The sequence below is a fragment of the Alligator mississippiensis genome, chromosome 5 (genome assembly GCF_030867095.1).
Source record: "Alligator mississippiensis isolate rAllMis1 chromosome 5, rAllMis1, whole genome shotgun sequence".
Taxonomy (NCBI): Eukaryota; Metazoa; Chordata; order Crocodylia; family Alligatoridae; genus Alligator; species Alligator mississippiensis.
The window spans coordinates 93,889,115-93,901,899 of record NC_081828.1 but is presented as its reverse complement, the minus strand read 5'-3'; the positions used below and the strand labels follow the sequence as shown (position 1 = coordinate 93,901,899).

Here is a 12,785-nt window from a genome sequence, read left to right as displayed (position 1 = left end):
AATTCTCTGATGGCACAAAGCAGGGGAAGCATCATCGATACAGAAGATTAGAATGTCAGTGTTGGAGTAATAAAAATGGGATGAAATGTAATAGCACAAAGAGCTGGTATTGTTCAGCATAGCAAAATGAAGGCTGAGAAGGGGAGTAGGATTGCTCTTTACAAATACAGATAATTAAATATTGGGGAGTAAAAAGAGGTATTTAAGATGGCAAGAGAGTATTTAGATGTAAACAGGTGATGAGCAGATTTTTAGGTCAGAATTTAAGAGGAGGTTCCTACCCAGCAGAGGAGTGAGGGTCTAGAATCAGCCATTCAATAGGAGGAGTAGGGAAGAAAACCAAACTGGTTCTAAGATGTAGTTTAATAAACTGATATGAGCGGGATGATATGATGTGGTTGTCTGGAGTAACGGGACATGGGACATAATGACCCAGAAGGTTGCTTTGAGCTAATGATCCTTGGATTGTTTATTTTGGATACAAGATTCTTTGTTTGTCCCTAGTTCATTTTCCAGTACCTTTGTAGTACCAGGGCCAAGATATGGAACACAATACAAAGAAAGAAACAAAAACAGCATGGCAAAGTTTGCTATTTTTCATTAGTAATTTTTGTTTTTCAAGTATCATAGGTTAGGGGGTGTTTTTCTGTTCTTAAAACTATTATTTGATTAAATTTTGGAACTTCCTTCAGATTTTATTTGTTCATAAATGTAAATGTTTGATTTCCATATAAGTAGACACTGTGTCATGTATATTGTTAAATATTATCTTTTACTTACAGAAATATTTAATTACAACATACTCCAAGAGAGCAGCAAACTAGTTGATATGTCTTAAGCTAAAATATTTAAGTGATTAAGTCGGGAAGAAAATTTTAAAATTAGTTTTTGATGTATTATTCAAATTAAGGTCTGATAAAGATCAGCTGGTGGAGAAATTTCAGTTGATATATCTATTTATACTTATCCCAATTAGTATTAGGAATGTCATAGTTCTTGGAATGCTATAAAACAAAGAATATTGCATTATCTTTCCTTTTTTTAGTCTGTTAGGAACAGCGGTAGATACATATGATATTTCCAACCAAGTTACATTCCCCCTGGATCCAAGAATTCATACCATTGCTTCCTGGTACATCTACTATCTGTTAAGCTTGACTTTCTCTCTAGTCTTCGTTGACCTCTATTTTCCTGCCAGTGCTGCCTTCCCTCCAGATCATGGTACATTGTTGCTCCTCTACCTTCCCCCTGCAATCCCTGCTCTTTTTTTCACTGTGTTCTGATGTGTTTGCCACCATTCTCAGTCAGATTAGTTATTACCTTAATTTATAAGGATCAAAGACTTGCATGTTTCTTGAAAAATCTAAAGACGTTTGCAAACCTCCCCTACCTACTCTTGACTGCCTAAAGTAACATGAAAGATCAAGTACATGTGTAGATCTGGGAGAATTTCTCCACAGATTTCTATTCAACATAAATGTAGCAAGAACTGTTTTGATTTCACATTGTCCTGTAATGTAACATTATCTCAGCTATACTTGGAGATCAGCACAAAACACAGAAAAATGGATGTGGACCTGAACTTTGGCAAAGGCTGAGAGAACTGGGTTAACTGTGTGTGCAGACGAAGGCCAGTCTTGAATCTCAGATCTAGATCTGGAGCAAAACAGTCAAAGTGGTTTTGAATTGGAAATTTTGCCTAGGTACTTTTTAAAATATGAAGTCCAGAATGCCAATGGCTGATCTGTGTGCAGTTTCTGGTGTCCTGTGGGGATGAAGGATAACTCTGCGATACCTGAAGTGTACAATGACCCTCTCACCTATGACTCATAGGACATCTTATGTAAACTTCAAATTTGCTGGTGTGGAAACTTTCTGTCTTTACCAGACCAGAATTACTCTTCTATATAGCTACTCTCACACGTCAGGAGATGGAATTGGTACCAACAGAGCTGAGTCAAGCATCTAAACTTCTCCTGTTTTTTCATGAACAGGGTCTTCCTTCTGGAATTGGACACCCATAATATCAGCATTATTCTGCAATGGAATGTGAATTCAGGGAAAGATTTTTTTTCAAAGCACCTAAATAACGTAGAGGAGCACAAGCTTGTACTTGTACTTCTTAATTTCCTAGGTGGTTTTGAAATGTCTCTCCTTAGTTGATTCTTTCTTTCCTCCTTTCTTTCCTTACAAAGAATGTTCTATTTCTGTAGTATATTCATACTGCACAATGAATGGCTCTGTTTTATGCATGCTGTACTGAAACCAATAGGTTTCAATTTGTTTACTTTACTCAGAGGCTATGATGGACAAGATGCTCAACAACTCAGTGACTGAGCAGGTTGACCTATTGTCACAGCTCATGGTAAATATCTCCTCCTGTGTGTTACTGGATCGCTTCCAGCCTTTAGTCTGTTGAGAAATTGGAGGCGAAGGCTCATGAGCTCATGCAACAAAACAATTTCTTGGCTAGTAAGTACCTCATTTAACATACATATTGACAAGAAACCTCAGACTTCATAAACCTGTTGTGTCCCATATTTTCTTGTAAGAGGGTGCTATAGTGCTTTGGCAGCTAAGAATACATGGCTTAAAATATAAATATGGTATAATCACAAGCACATTTGCCTGGTACAAATATACCTCTGAATCTTGAACATTGTAATGAAAGCTAATGATGTTGCTATTGTAACTGTGGAATCATTAGTAAATGAATCCCCAGACTCATGTATACCTAATAAACATTATACTTGGAACAACAAATATGTAATATACAGCTAGAATGGAATGAGGTGAAAGGATGCCAAGAGCTCTAACCCTCCCAAACCAGCCAAATGAAGATAGTAGCTATTCTTTTAAGACAAGGTCATCCAGGTTTTCACCTTTTTGGCTGCCTATAAATGTACTGGTTCATGTTCTAATGAGATTAATAAAGTCTGCTCCACGTTCTAATTAGAATGCTCCAGCATGGCCCCACTGTCATGTGTATATGTCCCTGCATGTTTAAAATGGCCACTGGGGCGCTTTATGTAAACCTTGTTGAATGGTGTTCAAATAAAGTATCCCACGGCCATTTTTAAACCCACAGGGGCTGAATACACATGATGTTGAGGCATTTTAATTAGAGTGGCTCTCCAGGAACTGCTGGAATTAAAATGCAACTGCCCCCAGAATGGCAGCACTTTTTAATTTTTAATTTCTGTGTCTTTTGGATTTGCAAAATAAAATAAAAATGAATCTTTCTAGTAGTCATGTTTGTTAAAGAAGGTAACTTTTGAATTGGATCATTTACTCTGAGTAAGTTTAGTGAGTCTTGGCTTGATGGCTTGTGGGGTTTGTTTTCTTTTTTTTGGTCATTAGGATGACTGTCTCTATACCTCTTTCTTGAAAATCCTCCTTGCTGCTGGAGAGCTATCTAGTGTGCTAAGGAGTGATTTTTTTCTTTCTTTCTTTTATTTATTTTACTATTTAAGAAGTTTCCTATCCCTGCCTGAGTTGCATGGGCATATGTTGCTCTTGCTAAATAGAAAGGTGAGGTCCTGGCTTTGTTGATGCCAAAAGAGCCTTCCCACAGATTTCACTGGGGCTAGGATTTCATCCATAGTTTTGTTTATTTTATAATTTCTGACTCCCAGTTAAACCTGTGCTGAAGTCTCAAGGGCTTAGGATATACTTATGCAACATGATTACTATAGACTATAAACTTTGGATTTTACTTCTTAATAGGGAGCAGATATGCAGCCAGTTCTGCCAAACTAGCTGCTTGCAGTAGGCACAAATAAAGTGCCTGGCCACTAAGGCTTTAAATAATGTCTCATTTGATGTGGGCCTAATTGCCCTGGTGTTTGACCTGGAAAAAAACAAGCTTGGCACAGTCATTTACATTGGTTGCCCTTCCAGGCTGAATTGCTTCTCCTCAGTGAGAGCACACAACCTAGCTGTTCTGTCCTGGGGATTACCTGCAATAAACTTAGATTCATACAACCACATCTCATGAAAAAGTGTTAGCACATCTTATCCCACATACTTCAAAAGGATTTGAAACAGGACAGTGGACTTTTACATCTGTAGGATCCCAGGACAGAAGGCTTTCTTCTGGGACATTTGAGATGTCTATTCATAGCTGAGGAGGAAGGAGATACTGGTTTGTATTGAGCAAATAGCTACTCTAGGATAAATTGACTAGGGAGAGGATACATAGCCATTTTCCAAGGGAACAGAGTGCCTTACACCTGTATAAGGCTGTGTGTCCACTCCACTTTTCACTTTTTCCCTGGAGTGAAGTCAAATTACAGTGAAGTAAATGTGCTGTATGTCTGTACCCTAAAGGTGATCTTTAAGGGAAATTCGGTCCAATAGATGTAGGAATTAATATCAGTCAAAATCTGGGGCAGTGCAAAACATCAGACAGTACTTTGGAGTTTTTATTGCCTGTTCTGTCACAGATATATTTAATGACCTTGCTCTGACATGCTCAGAAACAGATTTTCATCTTCTGCTCAGAAATAGAGGGAGGTAGGAGCCACAGAGGAGAGAGGCAAAGTATTTTTGCACCCTTCCTGCAACACATGTTTGTCAGGTTCTGACCCAAAGGAAGCTAATTTTGACTACTCACATATTAGCTTTATCTTGCTTCTTCTCCTGTACCAGAGGCTCCATGCAAGCTAGTATCTTGCTTGCCTTCAAGAAAATAGGTTCAAAGCTTTCTGAAAACTTGAAGATGATTGTCTTCCTTTTATGAGGATAATCTGTGCAGTACTTCTCTGTTACATCATCTGATCTAGGCACGTCTTCCTTTTTAGTGAAGGATGTACAACTGAAATTTGGCTTTCTTTATCTAATCTTTGAAAAATATTTGGCATCCTCTAAATCCTCTTGGGTGGCAGGGGATATTAAATTCTCCCCTAAATAGGAAATTGTATTTGTTTTTTAACTTTTGGCCAACTTACAAAATATGAACAGGAGAGACTAAAATGTCCTAAGAATATTTCTTTCCTCAGAAACGAAGATGATCTGGGTTCCTTTCAATGCACAGCCCTTTATAATAAAAATGAAGAGAGCTTTGCTTTTCAGATAAGAATGGCAAACATGTTTCTACCATTTATCCAGAAGAATAATGTCAGAGGAATAGGGGCAGGAGAAGATTTAGTCTCCTGTTCCTGTACTTAACTTCATCTCTCATGATTCAGGAATAGGATTGACCCACTCTCCCTTAAGTTAAGATAAAAGTAAAAAAAAAAACCATTTATTCTGCCATGCTAGTGCTGTATAGGAGCAGTGACTCCATCCACTTGATGGAAGAATAAAGGTCTGCCTCAGAGGTACAGTCTTCTGATCCCAATTCAAGGGAGTATAATTTTTAGGTGGCCAAATGTATTTGGAACTTTGCTATGTTTAGGATCATAAGGGCTGCCTATACATATGGTTGAGGGGGGTGTTTTAATTAGAGCAGTTCCTGGAGATATGCTGAATTAAAACATCACAGCGTCATGTGTATTAACTCCTCATGTGCTTAAAAATGGCTGCGGGATGCTGTAAGTAAAGCTCATTCAATGTGACCCACGGCCAGTTTGAAATGTGGTGGGGGGACTTAATACACTTTACATTGCAGGGATGCTAGAGTGTTCTAATTAGAATGCATTGGAGCATGTGTATAGGCAGCCTAAGTTTTCTTGGAGCAACTACAGAAATTTTAGATAAAAGTAGAGGAAGTGTGGAGAAGAAATTTCAAAGGTCAAAATACAGAAGGTGCTTTACTCTAGATTTCTCTTTGGGCTAAAGAAAAAAATGCCATTTTGAGGCAGTTTCAAATCTTAGAAGTGGAAGAAAAAGAATGAGCTCTTTCATTGTATTTATGTTTAATATTCCAAAACATCACTTAATAATTTTCAAGAAAAGAAATTCACTGGGTGATTAATAGAGACTTGAAGGAGTTCCTATTTCAAGGTTTGAATCCCACTGTGTTGAATCATAGGGTTGCAGTAGAAGTGGCTTAAAATGCAGTGCTACTCTTTGGATAAACTATGCATCCATATACTTTACAGGTAGACAGACAGTAACTTTTTATAAATGGGTAGGTGTCATGAAATGATTTGATTGGCTATTTATTGCCTTCATAAATAAGATAGAAAGTTGGTGACAGACCTGAGACTAGAATTCATACTGCAGAGTGCACAAAATACAGGACTCTGAGACTGTGTGTCATTTAAATCTGTGAAATACCTTACTGTATTTTTCTTTCTTGTAACAGGCATCATATTCCATACATCAGACAACAAGGCACACACACAAAGTTCCACTGATTACTTTCCTCCACACATTTCATATACAGTCTGGACCAGTGTTCTGTTCAGCATGAGAACAGATTTGATTAAAAACCCAATGTGGAAATTCCACCCGCAGAACCTGCCAGCTGATGGATTCAAATACAACCACATCTTCATTCCACTGCAAGACATGATTGAAAGTGCAATTGTTTCAGTGCATGCTGGAACTGATACTTCAGAGCCAGAAATACAAGTGCAAGCTATGCCGTATCCATGCCATACAAGTGACCTGTAAGTAAATTTGCTCATTTGAACTTTAAGAGGCATTAGTTTAGCTGTGATCTGGCTGAACTGTCCAAAGAAATTCCCTGGAAACCTGTTGGATCTCTCTACCTGGTGGTTGCTTCAATAAGGCATTGAACCAGCATGATTGGTTCTAGTGGATCTCACTTTGCGATTCCCAGAAGAGAACATTTGGGAGGGAACAGGTACAGCAACAACTCACTGTGACATCTTAACCTGGGCAGATGGCCTTGTAAGAGCTGTTATCAGCTAGTGTTCAAAATGCCAGTAGGGCTGGGAACTGGTTTGGAACCAACTCGATTAGTAGGTGTGTGTGAAGTGGGTCATATTTGATTTGGATTTGACCTGAATCAGGGACAGTGATTCACTTTGTTGATTTGGATCACTGTCCCTGATTCGATTTGGCTGAATACGAATCTGAAGATTTGATGCTGATTCAGAGAATCAGCGATTCAGACATAGACAGCTTTAAAAGTTTTTTGTTTTTGTTTTTGTTTTTTTTTAACATATCTCGAGGTACCAGCATGGCTTGTGAATGCTGCAATGCTGGGGCACATGGAGTGTCCCACAGGAGTGCAGTGGGGGTGGTCTTCCACGTGCTTGGGGGCAAACCCAGAAGTGGACTGGAAGTATTCCAGTCTACTTCTGGGTCTGCTGCCCCCCCTCCAACTCAGTAATCGGCCACAGGGGGACTCCAGGTGCCCCCCCCAGACTCAGGAGGCATCAGTCGCTGAGCCAGGGACAGGTGCTGGGGGAGCCCCCCAGCACTCTCCCTGATGGACACAGAAGTGGACCGGAAGTGCTTTTGGTCCACTTTCGGGTCTGCTGCTGAGCGTACTGGGGAGCTCCCTGAGCTCCTTTGGGACGCTCCATCCATCCCACCATTGCAGCATTCATGAGCTGCTTGCTACCTAGAGGTATGTAGAAAAAACATTTAAAGCTGTGTCTATGTCTGAATCTCTGAATATTTCCAAATCTCTCCAGATTGATTCAGAGGGTTCCAAGTTGATTTGGAGAGATTGAAAGGTCCTCTGATTCGATTCAGAGATTTGGCCACTGAATTGGGCTGAATCTCTGCCAAACAGAATCAGGGACCAAAGCTTTGCACAGCCCTAATGATTAGGCAGAAAAAAAAAAATCTGTCTCCTTTGTAGCTCCTATCTCCCTCTACTTCTGAGCAGCAGATGAACATCTGTTTCTGAGCATGAGGTGTATAGCACCCTGATGAGGCAGATGTAGTTAGCTTTGTTAGTCTGAAATCTGACTATGGCTCTTCAATGTACAGGACTTGCAGTGTACACATGTTTAGTTCTTGGCAATCTCAGAATGGGTGTGAAAGTAGAAACATTTCATGTAAAGGTCTTGATTAGGCTCCAGCCCTTGGGCAAAGTCCAGGTGGGGTCCTACAACTGTGCCATGTAAGGCTCAGGATTGTGGTGTGTTGTTTTTGTCATGGAAGTATTCCCTTAGTTGTAGCTGATGGAAAAAGCCTAAAGGTCTTCATAAAGCTGCACCTTATTGAACTGTGTAGGAGAGCAGAAGGAAAGATGATGGGATAACCCAGAGCACATAGGGGGACTGAGAGTGTGGCTGGATAGGTTGATGATATTGATGTGGACTGTAGTATTGTTTTTGAAGAGTAAGTATGGAAGATTGTGCTTCTGCCATCTTCTTTAACAAGTTAGAAGTGTTTGTGGTAGGCTTCCTGGATGGATGCAGGGATGTCCCCCTGGAAAATGTCTGTTATATCTGGGTGGCTCTATGGTCTGCTTGTTAGTTTTGTGAGTCTGGTGCTAGTTTATTCCTGTTTGCTGTATAGGACCCTGATGAGGCAGTTTCTCCTTTTCTTTGAGAGAATAAAGTACAGCTTTTCAGAATAGGCTGTGTGGTATGTAGAACAATGTGGCCTGGTAACCTGGAGTTTCTTGGGCCCCTGCTAGACATTCAGGCAAGTTAGGATCACTTGTGTATGGGAGGAGGCAGATCCTATCATGGCTTATTTTCATCCTGGGTTCTCTCTGCACTGACAAGTACCAAGCCTCTGTGGCTGGGAGCCCGCAGCTGACGGGACTTGCAGCTGCTACAGCACCCCATGTACTCCGGTGGCTGGGAGTCCTATAGGTGACAGAGCTTGCAATTGCAGGAGTGCCCTATGCACTGCTGCATCTGTGAACCCTGTCAGCTGAGGGACTTCCAACCGTGCCAGCACATGGAGTGCTCCTGTGGTTATGAGCCCCATTAGCTGCAGGACTTGCATCTATGGCAGTGCATGGTATACCCCCACAGCTGGGAGCCTTGTCTGCTGTTGGGGAGCCCAACCACAGGGGAGCACATGGTCACATGTTCAATTAATGCTGTGATAACAATGAGCCACAAAGTTATTACATGTTTTTTTGTGGAATAACTGTGTGGCTTATTCCTTGTTTTGTCATGCTATTAACTGATCAAATGTATAGTTGTGTTACAACTGGTTGGTTCATCTGACTGGTATCTGATTAGAAAGAAGACATTTGGGATATCTGAGCAAGTTTCTTGAGCAGATTGATTGCAATCATTTTCATTCAGCTGGGCATGGTGCCTTCCAGGAGCACACAGGGGGTTAGCTGTGTTAGTCTGAAGTTAGACAGAAGTGAGGGTAGGGTGGCACCGTAAAATAACTGGTTCAGAGAGGCATGAGCTTTTGTAGGCAACAACCTATTTCATCAGGTGTTATGAATGGACTGTCAGAAAAAAATAATTGTATATAGAGGGAAAGGGATTGGAGGGAGGAGACACTATGGGCATGTGATGATTCAGTATGTGGTTTATATATGCATAAGATAAGTGTCATTAAAACCAAAAGATGAGAATGCAGATAGTGAACATTAAGGTGAGGAATACTTCCTACTAGAGCAATGCTGCAAAGCAGATATTATGTCAAGCACTTTCAGTATTTTCATTTGGAAATAGTACATTGAACTTACTTCAGTAATTATATTTCACTGTAAATAAAGCCTCATTTCAAAGAGGCAATATAAAGTTTCTACTGTTACTGTTAAATTATAGTACATATATTTACCTTGTAGCAGCAAAAAGTATTTCTAGACCTGAGTTAAAGTGAATGTTTGACACATGCCACGCATTATTCTTTTATGTGTATGTTCTGAATAACACTGTCTGGATATTAACATCTATCTAATAGTCTTTCATTTTTTAGGGGTTGACAGATATATTTGTGATTTCAGATTCTTGAACAACATAGGGTTTTTTTTCCCACTCATAATGATGCTAACATGGATGGTATCTGTCGCTGGCATGGTCCGGAAACTGGTTTATGAGAGAGAAATTTGTCTTGAAGAGGTAAGAATTAGTGGACCTAGTGTAAAACGAGTTTGCCAGTGGTGTGCCTAAAATACTACAAACCACAGTGACAACAAAAATCTTTGAGAGATGTCTTTGTGTACTTATAAAACTGCTCTATTTTTCATTTTCTTCTTTTGAGCTGTGAGCCTGAGTTCTACCTGCCAGCTCAGAATCACAGGGATATTGTTTTGAATTTGAGCTTCACATTGCAGCGTGGCAATTTATATCTGAAACAGAGGAGAGCAACAATTGAAAACACTGTAAAATATAAAGTTGAGACCCTTTCTTTAAAACCAGTCTTACCAACAGAGATCCTGATCTTCCTAGGTGCTGCATGCTTTCAGCTGATGGTATGTTTATTCATTCTCAAACAGTAACTATGTACTAGCAATCAGCATGACCTTTCTTTGGAGTAGGAGAATAAAAAAACAAGAAAAGACAGTCTACTTGAGAAAATATGCATGCATTTACATTGTGATAGTTTTCACTGAACTGAATAAAAATGGCTCTGAACAGTATTCTTCAGTTTTACAGGAGAAGTGCACAGAGGGAAAACATGTTATTTCATTGAAGGTAGCATCTATGGGAGTTCACACCCTGTCTTTAGCATCTTGCAGAACTGGGACCTTATGTAGATGCTGTGTAGACATAGTACCATTTCTGTCCCACAAATCCAAGTGCTGTTCTTCATTCTGCTGCAGACTTACTGTTGAACTTTGGCAAATTATCTAAACTTTTTAGACTGTTTTTTCCTCTTTTCTAAAAGAGGGCTCATTTATTTTACAGGGGTGTTTTAAATATTAATTCACTATGTCTGCAAAATGCCTTTTACTCCTTGGTTGAAACAATTTAAAAATACTATTTTATTTCAACTAGTGCTTTTTAAAGTGGTGGTCTTGGAAGTATGTGGTGTCATTAATATCTGTTTTCATGAGGATTCCTATGCAGAAGCTGAGAATGGAAGAATTTAATCCATATTCTACTGCAAATCCTACAAGAAGGAAAATTGCAAATGTTACCACGTTTGTTAAAATGGCACATTTTCTTTTCAGAAAGTTTAGTAAGAAAAACAAAAATTGAAGGATAGGAGTGTTTCATATTTGCACAATATTATAATTTTTTTGCAGGGCTCTTAGTTTTTGTCATTCTGATAATAGTTCACAGGTTTTCATTATTATGGTTATATTATGCTATCTTTTATTACTGTTGTTTTTTTTCATGCTGAAGATGCACAGAGTAGTTTTAAGCATAAAAAGGGGAGATTCCTACTTCAGGGGTGTTACAATTTAAGAGTCTGATGCTTGCAAATAAACGTTATGCCCATGAACATAAGTAGCCCTTTAGGCTCATTGGTATTCCTCCTGATCATCTGCATTATGCTCAAAAGCAAATGTCATCAGGATAGAGCCATAACTTAAAAAAAAAAGCAACAGAATGTTTTACCAGGTCTCACTCTTATCCCTTATACTGTTAATACAAGGGTGAAGTTAATACGATTGTGATCTTTGGGGAGAATGCTAGCAATGTCTCTTGCTGTCTTTCTTCCACTTACATTTTAAGAGCTATATATTAACTGTAGGATATTTCTTTGGTTTTGCAGTATATGAAGACAATGGGCGTGCACCCATCCATTCAGTTCCTAGCCTGGTTTCTAGAGAATATAGCTGTACTTGCTATAAGCAGCTGCACTCTGGTTGTCATTTTAAAAGTGAGCGGCATCTTTGCTTACAGCGACAGCTTCCTCATCTTCCTCTTCTTCCTTGATTTTGGAGTTGCAGTTGTTATGCTAAGCTACCTGATGGGCGCATTTTTTAGCAGTGCCAATACAGCAGCCCTCAGTGCCAGCCTTGTGTATATGATAAGTTTTTTTACCCTACATAGTTTTGTTGGTTTTGCAGAACCAACTGAGTTTTGCCAACCAGACCATTACTGTAAGTACTTTTTTCTTCGGCAGCACATATACTAAAATTGGAACGATACAGAGAAGATTAGCATGGCCCCTGCGCAAGGATGACACGCAAATTCGTGAAGCGTTCCAGCCGGCAGCAGCTCCTGGTCGATTTCCTGTGGGACGGACGCCACTGGCTCCCACGAGCTGCCCTCTACCTGCCCACCGGCGAGGGGGGCCAAGGCCTGATCGATCTGGCCAGCAGGGTGGCCGCCTATCGGCTGCAGGCCCTCCAGCGTCTCGTGTACACCGAAGGCCACCTCCCGTGGCGACAGCTGGTGTGCCGATTCCTGCGGTGAGTGGGGGGCCTCGGCTTTGACCAGGAGCTGGTTCAACGGGACCTCACCTTCCTGAACGGGGCGGTCCTTCCCCCGTTCTACCGCAGCATGGTGCGGGCCTGGCGGGCGGCCTTCCATCTCTGTCCCCAGGCCAGGCACCTGCGGTTCCCGCAACTCCTTCGAGAGCCCTTGGTCCACAACCCGGCCCTGCACCGTGTCGTGCCGAGCCTGGCCTCCGCCAGCCTCACGGCAGCTCTCGTCGAGGCACGCTCCACCCGCCTGAAGAACCTCCTGGACCCCGCTTGGTCGGACTGGCTGTCACCCGAGGCCCTGGCTGCCCGGCTGGCGATGCGCTCCGTCCGCACCGCGGGGCGGCTTCTGCGGGCCGTTAGGGCCGCCCTCCCGACGGAGGCAGTGACCGCCCTGGAAGCCCATCTCCAGACTCGCCGGCCCCTCCCTGCCGCAGATGCCGCGGAACACGCCTTCCCACCGCTACCCATCATCCCAGCAGTACCCAGCGAGCTGGCCGAGCGGCCCAACACGCTGCTCAGGCTCCCGGTGCCCCCCCAGCAGCAATACGGGCTGCCCTTTTGGCACCCTGCCCCGTAAGGGCCTCTACATGTGGGTGGTGCGCACCCGGCACGCCCA

General features: G+C 41.5%; 1 protein-coding gene and 1 non-coding gene across 2 annotated transcripts in view; both read left to right on the top strand.

The window, feature by feature from the left end:
• ABCA13 (ATP binding cassette subfamily A member 13) overlaps positions 1-12,785 on the top strand; it is a 370,934-nt gene that overhangs the window by 156,318 nt on the left and 201,831 nt on the right. Inside the window, 6 exon segments of the mRNA XM_059729347.1 lie at positions 2,298-2,409; positions 2,411-2,472; positions 6,251-6,557; positions 9,794-9,908; positions 11,512-11,775; positions 11,777-11,842. Coding sequence (XP_059585330.1) covers positions 2,298-2,409; positions 2,411-2,472; positions 6,251-6,557; positions 9,794-9,908; positions 11,512-11,775; positions 11,777-11,842 — 926 coding nt within the window.
• Positions 11,847-11,956, top strand: LOC132251022 (U6 spliceosomal RNA). Its single transcript, XR_009462832.1, has one exon. It is a non-coding gene; the product is annotated as a U6 spliceosomal RNA (small nuclear RNA).